This window comes from Littorina saxatilis, linkage group LG11 (genome assembly GCF_037325665.1).
Source record: "Littorina saxatilis isolate snail1 linkage group LG11, US_GU_Lsax_2.0, whole genome shotgun sequence".
Lineage (NCBI taxonomy): Eukaryota > Metazoa > Mollusca > Gastropoda > Littorinimorpha > Littorinidae > Littorina > Littorina saxatilis.
In genome coordinates, this window is record NC_090255.1 from 8430916 (window position 1) to 8451138 (window position 20223).

Here is a 20223-nt window from a genome sequence, read left to right on the forward strand (position 1 = left end):
TATTTTGGAGAGAAAAAAATCCGCAAGTATGTTGTCCAGCCGTGAATGTTAATGATACTAAAATCTAACTTAATCTCATTTCAACTTACAGATGAACAACATCTACGCTTCCGTGAAAAACGTGGACCCGGAACTGGATATCAAGGTCCCGATTACCGTCCTCTACGTTGTTGAGGTCAGTATCAATGAACATCTCAGTGGCAGGGGGATGGAAGCACTTGTTAATGAGTGGGAGTGTGTATGCGCGAGGTGTGCACGAGGATGTATGCACGTGAGTGATATTTGTAAATGTGTATTATTATAATATCATCTTTGTATTTATATTATTGAAATTGTTATATCTCGATGTACAGCGCTAAGAGCATAGTTAAATTTGTGAAGCGGCGCTATATAAGCTATCTTTATTATTATTATTAATGAATGAATGAATGGATGCATGGATGGATGAATGAATGAATGAATGGATGAATAAATGAATGAATGAATATCGAATGAATAAACGGATGGATGAATGAATGGATGCATGGATGAATGAATGAGTGGATGAATGGATGAATAAATGAATGAATGAATGTATAAACGGATGAATGAATGAATGAATAAATGATTGGATGAATAAATTGGTGAATGAATGAATGAATAAATGGATGAATAAATGAATGGATGAATGAATGAATGGATCAATCAATCAATCAATCCATCCATCCATTAATACATTTATTCATCCATCCATCCATCCATCCATTAATCAATCAATCAATCAATCAATCAAACCAATTTCTCTCCGATATATTCCAACGTTCTCCCTTAACCTCGTTTTTTAATGCCAAAATAAAAACAGAAGAACAAGGATTTAGGGGGGGGAGGGGGGAATTGGGGGGGTTTGGCTGGGGGTGGGAGGAGGGGCGGCATTGTCGACATCATTTTATGGAAGGATAATATGTGTTTTGTTTGTATAAATATCGATTAAACGTGTATGTTTGTTTGCTTGTGTGTTTGCTTGTTTTGTCTGACGGACGATTATCGGTGTAAACGTGCTATTGTCTGGCAGAAATCTGACATGATCACAACAGCACCAGGTTCGTTCTTAGGCCCCCCCCCCCCCAAAAAAAAAAAAGTCTGTTTACGGTAACATAGGCACAAACAAAATAGGGTCGGTAGGTCGGGAATTTTTTTTTCTTTCCCAAAAACCATAATTAAGTTATTTTGCCAAAAAACAAAGACTTTTTTTTTTTTTTCCTAAATGCCAAAAAAAAAAAGTCTAGGGTCGCGCAAAAAAATAGGGTCGGTCGCAATACCGTAAACAGACTTTTTTTGTGTGTGGCCTTATCCTTATTTCAATGCACGCTCTCTGCAGTCCGCAGCCAGTGACATCGACATAAATATATAGAAGCGAGTGGGCAACTAAAAGGCCGACATTATCTGAATACCTCTCGTGTCTTAATAGATGATTTTTCGGAGAAAAAAAACCTACGTCGGGTTTGTATGGGGTTTGGAAGAGTTATCTATTCTTGTAAAACGGCAGACAAACAATGAAGTGACCAATCACTAGCGAGGGATGTGACGGAAACACGTGGAGACACGCACGTGCTTCCGGCACACCCCTACAAAGTGATTGGTTCGTTCATTGGTCTGCTGTTTTGCAAGAGAAGAGAACTCTACCACAACCGAAACCAACCCGACGGAGTAAGTTTTCGAAATTTGTTTATTGATCACATCGAATGATAGTTTTGTTGTATACTCATAATAATGTTTTTCATTTATTTGTTTCTATTTTTTCTCTTCTTTAAATATTTTTTCTTAAATTGTGCATACTTTCTGCAGTCTGCCGCATAAGTCATCACGATAGCAGCTAGTGGGTTCCCACAGGGCCGAACCTATCTTACAAATCTAAGTGACTGGATCCCATTGGATGACGATTTTTGTGTGTATTATACGTTATTTGTATTGTTGACCAAAATATGACATTTTACACAGATCGAGACAGTCAGTGTTCCTCCCAGACCGCGCTAGCGTTCGAGGTGAACAATGACTGTTGAGATATATATATGTGTAGAATATCCTATTTTTTTCTTGATTTTCCTTTTGTTTCTTGATTATTTTTTTATATTTTTTTCTTCTGATGAATTGTGCACACTGTGTGCAGTCAAGCTCTAACGCCGTTTCGAAAGAACCAACCGCTGGTGAACCTCTAGATGGTTCAGACTACCTGGACGACTTCATTGCCTGGATCCCCACCCAGCCAGACCTTCCCAACAGCGATCATTATATGGCTTTCACTGCGTGAGTGATTACTTTTTCAAGACAAAATACTGTCTTAAAACAGACACACACATTCCCACGCACACGCCGGCAATCACCCACACACACACGCACTCACGCGCTCAAACACACCGACACATATGTCACGTCAAGGCGTGAAATGTAAGTTACCTGCGTTGTTGGCGTTAATAAAAGAAATAACCAAGCCCGTTTTGCATTCTTTCCAAGTTATTATTCTCATTTGTATTCATTCTGTTTCCAACTTCAAGCACACTTATAACACATGCACACGCACTCAACTATTAAGCGGTTAGTAAGGGTTAATGGGAATAGTTATTCAGCACCCCTGGGCTAGATCACGACAATATACAAGTATAAACTAGGCAAAGCAGACGTCCGGCTGCAGCCTTAAGCAATCGAGCACACGGGGGAAAAAAGGACCTGCGATAGATTGCGATCAATAATAATTCAAGGGTCTTCGCCACAGTAATCGTTCATGAAATTCACAAGAAACAAGCAAAATTAATTGAAGATTTAAGAGAATAAAGACTGACCCTGTACATTTAATAGGGAAGTCGCAGGAAATAAATATTCAACGAAAGTCTAGGGACTACTCCCTGATGCATATCTTGGGACTCCTCCCGAGGATCAAGAGTTATTGAGACGAGCCTGCGTTGTCTCGATATTTACAAGTTTTTCCTCTCTGTGGGGCAAACAAAAAAATGACTGACACCGTCGGGCCGGGAAACAAGAGAGGGGAAAAGATGGAAGACTTAGCTCTTTGTCGGCGAAGATAAGTGTTCCTTGTCGGTGACGTCACGTCGACGATAGACTGCCTGCAATTAAGCAGGTAAGCTGGTCCTTCCCGGAAGTGTCGACGGGGTAACTTGAAGCTCGGCTCATGCAGCGCGGCTTCCTGAAGGTGGGGAACCAGGGTCTCGGCGTCAGTTCATGCGAGAGCGTAGTTGGAGCCCCCTACGTCACCACCATCAGCGCCGGCGACAACGAGGACGGACTGACGGCGGTGGAGACGAAGCACGGTGGTGGCGAACCCACCCGGCCTCGACGGTGCACAAATCAAGCTCCGAAGGCGGGCGGACATCCCAAGCTGAGAGTGGGACACAGTAGCGCTGCAGGATACTGCCACGGTGACAACACCGGTGACAAGGTCGAGGCAACAGGTGGGATGATGAAGACAATCAGGAAGAAAAGAAGCTGCAACACATTCGATAACCACTGAGTCCCAGAGTCGGCGAAACATATCCTTTCCCCCACTGCCCCCAGCCCTAGGTGTGTACAATAATATTACCCCCAGGAAATATTGTCTTGCGAACTATCAATCACCCGGCAACAATACTTACAACAACCATAAATCTTTACAATAGCCATGAATGCTATAATCAATTTCCAAAGAACGGAAAGCAGCCCAGGCTTGGCATTCTTGATTGTAATACAAGTTAACGTCCCTTGATAAAATAACAGTCGTCAAACAAAGCAAAAGCTGGAGTTGTTTTGAACTTGGTTTAAACGTCACCTTGACCACTAATCGTTCTGTCCATTGACAACTGTCAACTAGTGTTAGTTCACACAAAATTTCACACGACAACTGAGACAACGACACCACAGTAGACGACAATAATTACAACCAATAAACAAACGAAACAAGACACATCCCAACACACAATTACCCCAGCGGCTCTTGGTAGTTGCCAACAAAACTCCAACAGCGCCACACAGTCCAGACTCTGTCCAGCTTCTCTGCCATCCAACGCGTGAACTCTCCCAGGTCTGTCGTACTCATACGCACGAGACAGAACCCAAGGCCTGCGCAAAAATGCTGCAACGCGAGGTCCGCAGCTAGCGCACGAGATACGCCATCTAAGCGTGCATAATTCGCTGACAGTGTTATAGCAACTGGCAAAGGGAAATCGCACGGAATGCACCCATCAACAAACACACAATGATACATCGCGCCGAAAATAACGCAACATTGCCACCAAGGACAACAGTCGTCAAACACTTGCCACCACTACGTGACAACATACACTCACACACACACACACACACACACACACACACACACTCACTCACACACACACACACACACACACACACTCACACACACACACACACACACACACACACACACACACTCACATACACACACACACACACACACACACACACAGTGACACACACACACATCTATATATATATACGACTAGTGTCTGTGTGTCTGTGTATCTGTCTGTGTATCTGTCTGTGCGCGATGCACGGCCAAAGTTCTCGATGGATCTGCTTCAAATTTGGTGGGCATATTCAGGTAGACCCGGGACACGACACAACCTGGTCGATATTTCAACACGTGCTCTCAGCGCGCAGCGCGGAACCGATTTTGGTTCCACCTCAGCTATTTTGGTTCCACCTCAGCTACCAGGGCCCCCATACCGACACACCAAAGCCAAAGTTCTCGGTGGATCTTTTTCAAATTTGGACACCGTATTCAGCTACACCCCGGACACAATATCATCGATGAGATATTTCAACACGTGCTCTCAGCGCGCAGCGCTGAAATGATTTTAGTTTTTGTGTTCATTTCACCATTATAAGTAACTCTTCCTTATCTTCTCATATTCTCCAAGTTTTCAGCGTTTACCTCCCTTCCTTCGTTTGGTGCACTTTTGTGTGACAAGGAGCGTCTTCGGATATTCCCGGCGTTCTGTTACTGTTACTATTTTTAGAAGGTCAACGCAGTGTCCAGAACGTAAATTGGACCCGTAAATTATCCTCACTGTCAAAGTGCAAAGGTCGAATCAATTTATAGCCACGCGAAAAATACACTGTCATCTATCTCTCTATAGATACGGCTTCTCTGTGTTTTTGTGTGTGTGTGTGTGTGTGTGTGTGTGTCTCTATGTGAGCAACACCTGTGCATTTTTCAGTTCTGTTTGTGATGTGGTCTGGCGGCTTTTGTGTAATTTTATGTACTGGCCTTCCTTTCAGAAGCTCTAACTTGCTCAGTCCTGTTTGAGTGGAGTTCGCCTCCAAAGGTGATGAACACGGTTACATTCGTCGACAAGGATGGGACTCGATATGGTCAGGAATGGCATTATGGCCACTGAATCATTTTCGTGCTGTTCCCATTCCACGAATCTGGGAGGGACCTAAGCTTGGCGAGCTTGGCGGGTCCATTGTTCGGACCCGGCGAAGCCGGCGTACGGCTCTAAGTACTTCTTCCCGGCGAAGCCGGCTACCCGGCGAAGCGGGTATTCATTCTAATATATATATATATATATACTCACGGAATAAAATAACTTAACATTGTTTAAAATTTAATATCTCAAAATCGGAAAAAGTTACAGGAGTGATTTGTGTACCAACGTAAAGCTTGTTCAATTGCTCATTATGGGCAAAAAACCGGAATAGTCTGGCTTGTTCCGTTTTTTTGCAATTTGAGCTCAAAGACGCATGGTGTCATTTTGGAGTTTACAAACTTAGCACTGTGTGTTTGACAGCGCTGTGCGTGCACTGGTTGATCGCAGCCGCAATTAAATTACACAGGAGCAGTGAAGGTTAGCCTCAATACGTTTATTAACAAAACAAATTTCATTGTGAAGTCGAAATTCGATCAACAATAACCAACAAGTGGCAAAAAAAAATCGCGACTTTTCATAAAGTGCGAAGGTTAGCCTCAATACGTTACCGTTGTTTTGCTGGTACCTTCTTCGCCACAAGGCAACTGATTGCCTGGTCACTCCGAATCTCCTAGCAACATCAGTATAAGTCATCCCTCCTCTCAACATCCCTATTGCGACGAGTCTATCGTTCACACACGTTCGTGGCATGGTGAAAGAGAAAGACAGAGTGGACAGTTTTGGGCAAAGAGAAAGAAACATTTTAGTGAGTTGTTCTCACTCACAAACAAACGGACAAACCAAAGGCAGTACTTTCATGCAATATTCGTGGATCAGCAGCAGACCTTTTGCAGGTTTCAAGTACAGGTAGACGTGCCCCGAGAGTCAAAGAGTGCAGGCCTACCTGTTTACAGCACACACAGCGTGCACTGGCTGTCGGCAGCGTCGGCAAGCTTAGGCGTCAGTCTAGTAAACTCCAAAATGACACCATGCGTCTTTGAGGACCAATTGTGAAAAAACTAAGCAACCGAGAACATTCCGCTTTTTTTCCTCTTCTCAGGAATTGATGGTTCTATGATCGTACCACCCCGCTCTCCTGCAACTTTTTCCGATTTTGAGATATTAAATTTTAAAACATGTTAAGTTATTTTATTCCATGAGTATATATACAGACACACACGCACATAAAACACACAACAACGCACGAACAAAAGGAGGCGAGAGGAAGAAAGTGAACAAGCAAAAAGACAATATTTCCTTAGACATAGTTATCACGTGACGTGGTTAGCCCCATTATAACAATAACAATAACAACACTTTATTGTCCATTAAACAATAACAATAACAACACTTAAAACATTACATAAAAATGGACAATTTTCTTCAGTACACCCAGCCTGCCTGTAAACGATTATAACAACAATTGGACAAAAGGACAACAGACATAAAACATAGGTTCACGAATGTAATAACAAGTCGCGTAAGGCGAAAATACAACATTTAGTCAAGTAGCTGTCGAACTCACAGAATGAAACTGAACGCAATGCCATTTTTCAGCAAGACCGTATAGGCTACTCGTAGCATCGTCAGTCCACCGCTCATGGCAAAGGCAGTGAAATTGACAAGAAGAGCGGGGTAGTAGTTGCGCTAAGAAGGATAGCACGCTTTTCTGTACCTCTCTTTGTTTTAACTTTCTGAGCGTGTTTTTAATCCAAACATATCAAATCTATATGTTTTTGGAATCAGGAACCGACAAGGAATAAGATGAAAGTGTTTTTAAATTGATTTCGACAATTTAATTTTGATAATAATTTTTATATATTTAATTTTCAGAGCTTGTTTTTAATCCAAATATAACATATTTATATGTTTTTGGAATCAGAAAATGATGAGAATAAGATAAACGTAAATTTGGATCGTTTTATAAATTTTTATTTTTTTTTACAATTTTCAGATTTTTAATGACCAAAGTCATTAATTAATTTTTAAGCCACCAAGCTGAAATGCAATACCGAAGTCCGGGCTTCGTCGAAGATTACTTGACCAAAATTTGAACCAATTTGGTTGAAAAATGAGGGCGTGACAGTGCCGCCTCAACTTTCACGAAAAGCCGGATATGACGTCATCAAAGACATTTATCAAAAAAATGAAAAAAACGTTCGGGGATTTCATACCCAGAAACTCTCATGTCAAATTTCATAAAGATCGGTCCAGTAGTTTAGTCTGAATCGCTCTACACACACACACACACACACACACACACACACACACACACACACACACACACACACGCACATACACCACGACCCTCGTCTCGATTCCCCCCTCTACGTTAAAACATTTAGTCAAAACTTGACTAAATGTAAAAAGCACACCCATCATACTGCCAGTAACACCAAGGCCGAACTACCGAGGGGGGGGGGGGGGGGGGGGGGGGGGGGGGGGGGGGGTATGGGGGTTGTGCAACCCCCCCCCCCTAGCCTAAACATGTACCTCACTTATTTAAAACATTTTTTATTATTGTTTATTTTATGCCGTTTCATGCAAGGAGCGACCATTTTCCTATCTCAGAATATGACCTACCCATCAGCTTCAGGGGGCGTCGCCCCCTGACCCCCACAAGGGGCTCTGCCCCTTGACTCCGCCAGGGGCAACATTCCCCTGGACCACCACTGGCAACCCCCCCCCCCCCCCCCCCCCCCCCCCCCCCCCCTCTTCTTCGCCTAGTCCGGCCCTGAACACTGACCTACTAAAGTGTTGTCCGTGTCATCTTTAAATTGAATACATTTACATATAAAATCTAAATAAGGTCACAGGTCAATTAAGACTATCACAATCAAATACAGTATTGCACTATGTAAATTTACCCTCTCATAACCATCATCATCTCTATTTAAATTTGTGCTTGATTTCAGTTACGACATTGACCTGATGGGCGGCTCTGCAGTTGGTAAGTACATGTTAAAATATGTTCTTCATTTGCATTAAAGGCCACACACACAAAATAGTCTGTTTACGGTATCCCGACCGACCCTATTTTTTCGCGCGACCCTAGACTTTTTGGGGCATTTGGAAAAAAAAAGAAAAAAAAAGTCTTTGTTTTTTGGCAAAATAACTTAAAAATACGGGTTTTTTGAGAAAAAAAAAATCCCGACCTACCGACCCTATTTTTTGGGCCTATGTTACCGTAAACAGACTATTTTTTTTTTTGGGGGGGGGGGGGGGCCTAATGGGGGCCCTGTAGCTTATTTCGTAGAGCACTGGACTTGTGATCCTAAGGTCCCAGGTTGGAGTCCGAACCGGAATGGACACGGGTCAACTTTTATGTGCAGACTCAGAGACTGTATCCATGTTCCACCCCCGTGTCACCACTGTGCCTCGTAAAAGACCTCGGTCATTCTGCAATAAGTGCAGGTGGCTGATTACACCTAAACACGCAGACACCTGGGTAGCGCGACTCTGTTGCTGCTAGCTTTCCACTGGGAGGAAGCGACCCGAATTTCCCAGCAATAGGATAATAAAGTAATGAAAATGGATTTTTGTTGTTGAAAAAGATGGATATAATTAATGATGTTTTTCTTTATAATTTAACTAACTATACTTTCAGCAACGTTTTCTTACATTTAGTCAAGTTTTGACTAAATGTTTTAACATAGAGGGGGGAATCGAGACGAGGGTCGTGGTGTATGTGTGTCTGTCTGTCTGTCTGTCTGTCTGTCTGTGCGTGGGTGTGGAGCGATTCAGACTAAACTACTGGACCGATCTTTATGAAATTTGACATGAGAGTTCCTGGGTATGATATCCTCAGATGGTTTTTTTTCATTTTTTTGATAGATGTCTTTGATGGCGTCATATCCGGCTTTTCGTGAAAGTTGAGGCGGCACTGTCACGCTCTCATTGTTCAACCAAATTGGTTGAAATTTTGGTCAAGTAATCTCCGACGAAGGCCGGACTTCGGTATTGCATTTCAGTTTGGTGGCTTAAAAATTAATTAATGACTTTGGTCATTAAAAATCTGAAAATTGTAATTAAAATTATTTTTTTATTAAACGATCCAAAAACAATTTCATCTTATTCTTCGTCATTTTCTGATTCCAAAAACATATAGATATGTTATATTTGGATTAAAAACAAGCTCTGAAAATTAAAAATAAAAAAATTATGATCAAATTTAAATTTCCGAAATCGATTCAAAAACTATTTCATCTTATTCCTTGTTGGTTCCTGATTCCAAAAACATATACAGTAGATCTGATATGTTTGGATTAAAAACACGCTCAGAAAGTTAAAACGAAGAGAGGTACAGTAAAGCGTGCTATGAAGCACAGCGCAATCGCTACCGCGCCAAACAGGCTCGTCACTTTCACTGCCTTTTGCACTAGCGGCGGACTACGTTCAGTTTCATTCTGTGAGTTCCACAGCTTGACTAAATGTAGTAATTTCGCCTTACGCGACTTGTTCAGATGTTAATAACACCAGATAAAGGAGATGGCAATTGTTATTTTTCTGTGAACATGCTCAATTAAAAAAAAACAAGTCGCGTAAGGCGAAAATACAACATTTAGTCAAGTAGCTGTCGAACTCACAGAATGAAACTGAACGCAATGCAATTTTTCAGCAAGACCGTATGTACTCGTAGCATCGTCAGTCCACCGCTCATGCTCATGGCAAAGGCAGTGAAATTGACAAGAAGAGCGGTTTAGTAGTTGCGCTGAGAAGGATAGCACGCTTTTCTGTACCTCTCTTCGTTTTAACTTTCTGAGCGTGTTTTTAATCCAAACATATCATATCTATATGTTTTTTGGAATCAGGAACCGACAAGGAATAAGATGAAAGTGTTTTTAAATTGATTTCGAAAATTTAATTTTGATAATAATTTTTATATTTTTAATTTTCAGAGCTTGTTTTTAATCCAAATATAACATATTTATATGTTTTTGGAATCAGAAAATGATGGAGAATAAGATAAACGTAAATTTGGATCGTTTTATATATATATATATATTTTTTTTTTTACAATTTTCAGATTTTTAATGACCAAAGTCATTAATTAATTTTTAAGCCACCACACTGAAATGCAATACCGAAGTCCGGGCTTCGTCGAAGACTACTTGACCAAAATTTCAACCAATTTGGTTGAAAAATGAGAGCGTGACAGTGCCGCCTCAACTTTCACGAAAAGCCGGATATGACGTCATCAAAGACATTTATCCAAAAAAAGAAAAAAACGTTCGGGGATATCAGTCCCAGGAACTCTCATGTAAAATTTCATAAATATCGGTCCAGTAGTTTGGTCTGAATCGCTCTTCACGCACGCACGCACGCACACACACACACACACACACACACACATACACCACGACCCTCGTTTCGATTCCCCCTCTATGTTAAAACATTTAGTCAAAACTTGACTAAATGTAAAAAAACACACACTTCTCTGGATGAAAGTTGCTTGTTCATCTCAGTGTTTGTTATTCTTTCAGGTGACAGGAGACAGGTTCCGAATAACTCGCACTTACTCTATTGGTATTACATATGTCGTATGCATTTACCGCGTTTACTTTCCTTTGTATCTTGGATTGCCTGGATGCGTCCAAACATTATTGCAAGGATTCGTCGAATTTGACGCATACAGATACACAACTCCCAATGTATCGATTGAACACTGGATTTCCCTTCTTTGAGGCGTGTGACGTCATAGGCCGACACAAATTCATATTTAGGCAGCCAGCCGAGAATACGAAATAGTGCATGTTTGTTTGCGTTGAATCATAAAACCAAAAAGGAATTCTAACCAGATTCCATCGATTTAATTAAAATGTCATATTTTGGTCAAAAATATAAAAAAAACGTATAGTGTACAAAACCACGGAATGATCAAGACACCTAAATATGGGCCGCGAGGCCTAGGCGATAAAGCCACAGGTCAACAACGACCACTACTAGGTGTAATGACGTATAACATTGATTTAACATATTATTTTTCTTACTATGTAGTTAGCTTTAACTTGTGTGAGTGTGTGTTTTTCTTTGGATGTTGTTGTTTGTATAATTAATGCATTATGGCATTTACACTACTGTATGAACTAGGATACTATTTATTGTAAACATGTATTGCATTGTTCAGTTTGATGTAAAGCGCGGAGAGCGTGGGTTAACCCCATGGTTCGCGCTATATAAGCTTGCCACTATTATTATTATATTATTATTATGACGTCACGTTGAATGACGTTGTGGACCTCTGACGTGTAACAGGCGTTGCCGGAATTGGACAGGTGTGCACGGCGAGAAGTACGTCAGTGGTGGAGAACGGGTTCAAGGCCATCATGGGGAACGTTGCTGCCCACGAGCTGGGACACTCGTTAGTACTACACAGCTATACTTCTCACACACACACACACACACACTACACAGCTATACTTCTCACACACACACACACACACTACACAGCTATACTTCTCACACACACACACACACACACTACACAGCTATACTTCTCACACACACACACACACACACTACACAGCTATACTTCTCACACACACACACACACACACACACTACACAGCTATACTTTACAAACACACACACACACTACACAGCTATACGTCACACACACACACACACACACACACACACACACACACACACACACACTACACAGCTATACTTCTCACACACAATACTACACAGCTATACTTCTCACACACACAATACTACACAGCTATACTTCTCACACACACACACACACACACACACACTACACAGCTATACTTCTTACACACACACACACACACACACACACACACACTACACAGCTATACTTCTCACACACACACACACACACTACACAGCTATACTTCTCACACACACACAAACACACACTACACAGCTATACTTTACACACACACACACACACTACACAGCTATACTTCACACACACACACACACTACACAGCTATACTTCTCACACACACACACACACTACACAGCTATACTTCTCACACACAATACTACACAGCTATACTTCTCACACACACAATACTACACAGCTATACTTCTCACACACACACACACACACACACACAGACACACACACACACATACAGATGCACACACACAGACACACACACACACACACACACACACATAGTGACATACAGATGCACACACACACACACACACACACACACACACATACAGATGCACACACACATACACACACATACATATATATACACATACACACACACACATACACACACACACACACACACACACACACAGAGACACACACACATACAGATGCACACACACATACACACACACATACATATATATATGTTACAGTCAAATCGGGAAATCAGGTATTTCACGAGAATGCCTGAAAGTTTAGTAGGCATTCACGGTAAATACCTGGTTTGATCAGGCAAATCCGGAAATGACTGAAATTGTTTAGGCACTATCGGTGATTGACTGAAATAGGCTGCCAGGCATTATCGGAGAATGCCTACCGCTCACAATCTGTGTTTCTGGTGAGAGTCAGAAAGCATTTCAGCACAGAAGCCTACTATAAAACTTTGAATGGCTGGGGTCGTAATTGGTTTCATGCCTCTTTTCCATCAGGAAGGTATTGCTGTCCAGCCATCAACTGCCTGTGCCGGGCCAATGCTGTCAGTGTGGAATCTATTCTGTATTCTCTCTCTCTCTCTCTCCTATCTCTTTCTCTCTCTTGATTTTAAGGCATTCAATTAAAGAACATCATGATGTTATCATTTTAATGTTTAATTCTAAAAACTAAAATGTACATTGAAACAGAACTTTCTGTCAACAGTTCATTTGTTTCCACAAGTCAAGGATTGGTGACACCGACTGTTGCACTTCAGTTTTGCTTTGAAGCATTTGCACCGATTGTTCTGGCATTTCTTTGCACCCGAACAGTTGCACTTGACGTATCCTTGTCCTCCGCTTTACGTTCTTAACACAGTTCATTTCACTCAAATACAACAGTTTTTGTGGACACAGTTCGAAATCGTTTCTGGCGTAGGCTCCTTTTAAAATCCCATTCTTGGTCACCAGTGTGTAGTTGTCATTTTCACTCCTGTCAAGAATCACCCCCAGGATATTCCGCGGGTCTCCACGGCCTCTATCCACCAGTGGAATGGGTATAGCGACGTTATCACCTCTCTGTCCATGACCGAGATCCAAGCGACTCCGCTTCACCATTCTTTCTGCTTGCTGGAGCTGACATACCCTGCTAGCTTGTCTGTGGTGCTGAATTTGTTTATATTGTCTGTCAAGCAATGCCACACTGTCATCAGTCACCAACTCCTCAATACTGAGGTTTGCATTTCCAGGGTGGATGTTGGCAGTGTTACGCTGGGGTTCAGACCTAGTCAAACAATAAGAGATTTTTTTTATTAGAGAAAGAAAAAAGACAAACAATAAAAGAATGAGAAAAAGGATCAAGAAAAGAGAAAAAGAATGGGAGGAAAAAAGCTAGTGAGAGGGATAAAAGAGAGAGAGGTCAAAAGCGTGTACAAGTGGTCACTTCAATCAATCAATCAATCAATGAGTCTTATATCGCGCATATTCCGTGGGTACAGTTCTAGGCGCTCTGCAGTGATGCCGTGTGAGATGAAATTTTATACGGCCAGTAGATTGCAGCCATTTCGGCGCATATTTACCTTTCACGGCCTATTATTCCAAGTCACACGGGTATAGGTAGACAATTATTAACTGTGCCTAAGCAATTTTGCCAGGAAAGACCCTTTTGTCAATCGTGGGATCTTTAACGTGCACACCCAATATAGTGTACACGGGGGGAGGTTCGGACACCGAAGAGAGTCTGCACACAAAGTTGACTCGGTGAAATAAATTTCCGCCGAACCTGGGATCGAACTCACGCTGACAGCGGCCAACTGAATACAAATCCAGCGCGCTACCAACTGAGCTATATCCCCGCCCTTGCGTCGCCAGCTGAGTGGACGTCAGCAGCACGGTGGACGTCAGCAACCACGACGTCTGCACGGTGGACGTCAGCAACCACGACGTCTGCACGGTGGACGTCAGCAACCACGACGTCTGCACGGTGGACGTCAGCAACCACGACGTCTGCATGGTGGACGTCAGCAACCACAGCGTCTGCATGGTGGACGTCAGCAACCACAGCGTCTGCATGGTGGACGTCAGCAACCACGACGTCTGCACGGTGGACGTCAGCAACCACGACGTCTGCATGGTGGACGTCAGCAACCACGACGTCTGCACGGTGGACGTCAGCAACCACGACGTCTGCATGGTGGACGTCAGCAACCACGACGTCTGCATGGTGGACGTCAGCAACCACGACGTCTGCACGGTGGACGTCAGCAACCACGACGTCTGCATGGTGGACGTCAGCAACCACGACGTCTGCATGGTGGACGTCAGCAACCACAGCGTCTGCACGGTGGACGTCAGCAACCACGACGTCTGCATGGTGGACGTCAGCAACCACGACGTCTGCATGGTGGACGTCAGCAACCACGACGTCTGCACGGTGGACGTCAGCAACCACAGCGTCTGCATGGTGGACGTCTGCGGCCATCTCAGCATCACTATTGCCAGAATTTCGCAACGAAAAGTCACGTAAATCATCCTCAGTGTGAAACTCGTCAATCAGTTCTTTCGGTAGAGAAGTTGAACTCAGCCCCAGTCTTGGTTGACATCCAAAGAGAGCCTGATATGGAGATCTCTTGATAGCAGCACTGTATGACCTGTTTTTTTCATGAACTGAACAAATCGGAGCCCAACTGACCAACGAGTAGTGGAGTTGTCGGCCATCCAGGCAATCAACATGTCCTTTATATCGCCATTTGCTCTCTCCACAGATCCTTGGGACTGAGGGTGTCTCGGCTTGCCATGGACAAGTTTCAGTTCAGGCCACAAGTCTCTCAGTTCTGTGATAATTGCTGCAGTGAATTCGAAACCATTGTCCGATTGTAGGATCACAGGAGCTCCAAGTAGTGCAAAGATGTCCATCAACTGAACTGCTACCTCACAAGCTCTTTTTGAGGTCAGTGGTCGCAACACAACGAACTTTGTAAGATGGTTTTGATAAACCATTATCCACTTGTACTGACCATCGCCCATCGACTGAAAGTCAATCAGGTCAACTTGACATCTGGAAGAAAAATCACTTGAAAGGATGGGTCTCACTACAACTCCTTTTGTTTTTTGTCGCTTTGTCTTTTCTTGGCACACCTTGCATAAAGACTTGACAATTTCAACGCTTTCTCTGTGCACATTTGCAAATTTCTGTTCAATTTCCTTTAGAACCCTATCCCTTCCACGGTGTCCTGTGGCAAGATGAGCTGTTCTGATCACGTCGAATGTGTCTTCAATTGTCACATAGTAGATTGGGGTTTCACAGAGAGAGAGATACATACATCGAGACAAACAGTGACAGAGAGAAGTGACAGAGAGAGACAGAGACAGACAGAAAGACAGGTTTGAGAGAGAGGGAGGAACGAGAGAGAGAGAGAGGAGTCTACTTACTTCGAAAACAGCTTGTACTGACGTGGAGTTTTCCGACTTCCGTTTTCCATCATCTCTTCAAGTATTTGAAAATATTTGGACTTTGTCATCAAGTGTTTTCCATTTTTGGCGTACTTTTGAAAGATTAACCGATTAAATCGGTCTTCTACCAATTCTGTTTCCTCCATTGCTACCCTCAATATTGAGAGCAATGTCACAATGGAACTAGCATTATACTGAAAGTGAACTCCAATCAATCCAAACTCAGCGAAAAGGGGGGAAAAAAAAGACAATGTGCTATACGAGAAACTCACAATAAATTCGTGCTCAAGGCCGGCTATGTAAAAACAAACTCCAATCACTCCGAACTTTACGAGAAAATCACAATAAATTCGTGCTCGTAGTCTTACACACGCGATAGTGTTACACTCGCGGTAGTGACCTGCACCCGTAAAAAAACAAATTGCAATCACTCCGAACTCAGTGAAATGGGGAAAACGATGAATAGACAATGTGCTAGAAGAGAAATTCATGCTCAAGGCAGGCGAGGTAAAAACAGACAAGGTCTCAGAACAACCCGTTTTGCCTAACAGTCAGGCAAAACGGGAAATTTGCACAAGTAGTTTTTAGTCATTTCTTGATAGTGCCTAAAAAAATTCAGTCATTTCCGGAATTGCCTGATCAAACCAGGTATTTACCATGAATGCCTAAACTTTCAGACATTCTCGTGAAATACCTGATTTCCTGATTTGACTGTAACATATACACATACACACACACACATACACACACACACACACACACACACACACATGTACACACAGACACACACACAGATGTACACACACACACACACACACACACACACACACACACACACACACACAAACACAGAAGTACACACAGACCCACATGGACAGTGGTGATTTAGAGAGGGGTGGGATATGGAAAGGTGTGTACGTGTGTGTGTGTGTGTGTGTGTGTGTGTGTGTGTGTGTGTGTGTGTGTGTGGGGAGGGGGGTTGAATGAAGAAATGTCATATGTAGCATGACTTCCCTTCTTTGTCTCTGTTATTCTAGTGAGAAAATATCCCGCGATATTGCTCCGTAGGCCTAAAGTTCGGCCATGACCTAGGCAAATAGCTTGCGCAGCCACAGAAACAAGAAAAAGAAATCTTTTATGAAAATGGTGACGTTTGACTGGTACCCAAGCCAATTCGACCTCTTGATTCGGACCATGAACCCGCTGTTGATAATCTGGAAGGTCGTACCAGAGATAAAGATCTATCCCTGGTCGTGCCGATTCATAGATTCAACTTACAAACTGCGACCTCGTCTGTGTTCAGATCGTCAAGCAATGCTTGGAATCTTGTATTCTAAAGCTTTATGGCTCGTTTCAACAAGCATTAAAGGGATGAAATTAACCACATACAGTTGATTTCTTCAGCAAACTGCAAACGCAGTTGGGTTGGGTGTTTTGTAGGGGAAGGGCTCCTAATATGGACCGCTTTTTGTTTCATGTTGATAACCAGCTTGTTTTCTTGCGAAGAAATTTCATTTTGTGTTTGGTAGTCCTTCTCTCTTAGGTTAACCGTCAGGCTTAATTAGAGTAAAATAGCTTTGATAGACCTTCAGCAAAAATTAAATACAGACAAAATCACAAATGGTCCATATCAGGAGCCTGGGCGCCTAATATGGACCAGTGGAGAGGCCTTCACGAATCACTGTAAAAAGCCCCGCCCCCTGTACTTCAAAATAACATGATACAACTTAGTGTGAAAGTCAGACTAATTAAAATATGCTTTAGATTTATCTGTTTTTGGTCCACGAAAAGAAGACTATTTGTTATATATTTTTGATATCTCGAGGGCTAGTTATAGGTTATTTTCAGCAAGCTTCGTGATGAATTAATGAAAATAGCCTTTAGCTTTTATTTTCTTCGATTTGTTGAAGGTGGTCCATATTAGGGGACTCACACATACTTTGAGATTTCGCTATTATTTTTTGTGTGCAGTAGAAACTCGGGGTCAACACTGCTAAAATGTAACAAATACGGTCTTAGCTGTCATATATAGCACGTTTTGTGTGATAAAAGCTTTGACTGTGGACAGAAACGAGTCCGTTTTAAGCGGCAAATTTAGAGTGAACGCTGCCAAAAGTGAAAAAAAGAGAAAAAGCCTAACGGTTTTGAGGTTTGTGTTTCTGCAACTGTTTTGACATGTGCAAATTATCCAGAGAGGGTGAATACAGCGAATGAAATGGTTTTGAGCGCTCTAGCGCCGCTAGTTTGTCAGAACTGGAGGTGGTCCATATTAAGAGCCGGTCCATATTAGGAGCCCTTCCCCTACAGACATTTCTTCCACACGATAGATTCGCTGATTTGTCTCACGAAGCCCAACACGAACACAGCGATTGCAGAAGCAAACTCTGTACCTACACGACTGAGACACAAGACTTAGGCAATAGCCACCGCCATTTGACATGTTGAGGTTGTAAGTAAACATTTTTCTCATGTTTTGTGATTGAATGGAAACCGAATCGCGAAGCGATGAGGTTTTCATTCCAATCACAAAACATGAGAAAAATGTTTACTTACAACCGAAACATGTCAAATGGCGGTGGCTATTTCCATTCTACTTTACTCACCAACAGTGGAACTCGATCTTGCTGAATGACACACTGGGAAAAACGTTCCTTTCCATAAAAATGTCATTGCTTTCGTCGACTATTTACCTCACGTACCTTTTTTCCACACTGCGCAGCTGATTCATTGACATTGAGGCTATCCTGAATATGTTACACAGCGAGAACTGACACTATTGTTAAGAATAGGAACTGAAGTATTTGTTTTTCATTTCTAAACTTTGTTGGTCATGATCACGTTCCAAAAATATTCATGTCGCCAAACGAACAGGACGTGACGTCGATTTGCCTTTTCATTCACTACAATACTCTTCCGGTCTCGGCTACAGGTATTTGTTTTGTTTCTGTTTCAGTGAAGCAAGTAAAAAAAAAAAGTGTTTGCGCATGTCTGTTTGTTTATCGAGACCATTATGACGTATCTATTTGTCGTCTGCGTCATTCTCATTCTGGTGTTCTGTCTCTGCGTGGCCCACTGGCACTTGTGCGCTGGCTCCTTTGTCAGCTTCATGGAGTGTGGCATGTTCGTTTTGTTTTCTTCCTTCTTCTGCTATAAATTGCTTGATGTCTTCATCATTCTCCCATTCTGAGTCACTCAGTGATGAGAGACTCAACTCGAAGTTGCCTTCAGATTCCATTTTGACAGTTGCTAACTCTTGTGATTATGGAGTGACGAAACCTCCTTGGGTCACCAGCATAATGAATATGATAAAGTTCGAGGGTAGACAGCCATTATTGATACCATTGTGTTCATACACGAAAATGATATTCATACACTCCACAAAACATGTGAAAATCACCATGCTTCACAAAACATGGGCAATCATCATTTTCTCATGTTTCTAAACCAATGAAATTGCCAGATTTTGATTTTTACTCATAGAGTATTGTAGAATGATTATTTCACAGCTGCAATGCCAACAGAGAACAAAGACGTTTTGGGTACTCACGCGGCCTTATCAAGTTTGACCCTCGGACAAGCCATTTTGCGACGGCCGGAGTCCACCGAACCAAAAACAAATGACGTCAAAGTCTATTTCGTTATGCGTGTCATGACATCTATTTAGGACAGTATGGGCGACAATTTTTTCGCTTCCGGTGTCATTTTAGACTGAGGAACAAGTCACTCGAAGGTAGTAGCTAAAAGCCGTGTGTTGAAACAGCTGAAACACTCTTTTGGGTTGCCGTGTCAATGTTTAACCAAACAGTGAAAAAAAGAAGCAAGGTTCAGTGCCAGTGGCGAAATGACAGCGGATTGAGCATTTATTCCGGTTGATGAAGGTAGGGGAAGGGCTTCTAATATGGACCACTTTTTGTTTTATGCTGATAACTAGCTTGTTTTCTTGCGAAGAAGTTTCATTTTGTGTTTGGTTGTCCTTCTCTCTTAGGTTAATCGTTAGGCCTAATTAGAGTGAAATAGCTTTGATAGACATTCAGCAAAAATTAAATACAGAAAAAATCACGAAACAGCAAGCCGTGTAGTATTCTGTTTATCCTACATACTGCACTTACATGTATTTTACTGAAAATGTCCTGCAGTCGAGGCAGCTAAATTGAAGACGCTTGTTTTAGAACATCAATCTCTTCAAAAGCCTCGTGCAATCTATTACGTCAAAGCAAAGAAACGTCACTCTGAAAGTGTGGCGTGACGTGTTAGTTCTAAAAATTCA

At 42.3% G+C, this 20223-nt stretch overlaps 1 protein-coding gene across 1 annotated transcript in view; it reads left to right on the forward strand.

Moving 5' to 3' along the window:
* Window positions 1-20223, forward strand: part of LOC138979679 (uncharacterized) — a 69197-nt gene that overhangs the window by 24827 nt on the left and 24147 nt on the right. Inside the window, exons 7-10 of the mRNA XM_070352398.1 lie at window positions 92-175; window positions 2147-2283; window positions 8312-8346; window positions 11652-11757. Of these exons, the coding sequence (XP_070208499.1) occupies window positions 92-175; window positions 2147-2283; window positions 8312-8346; window positions 11652-11757 (362 nt within the window). The remainder of the gene's footprint in view (window positions 1-91; window positions 176-2146; window positions 2284-8311; window positions 8347-11651; window positions 11758-20223) is intronic.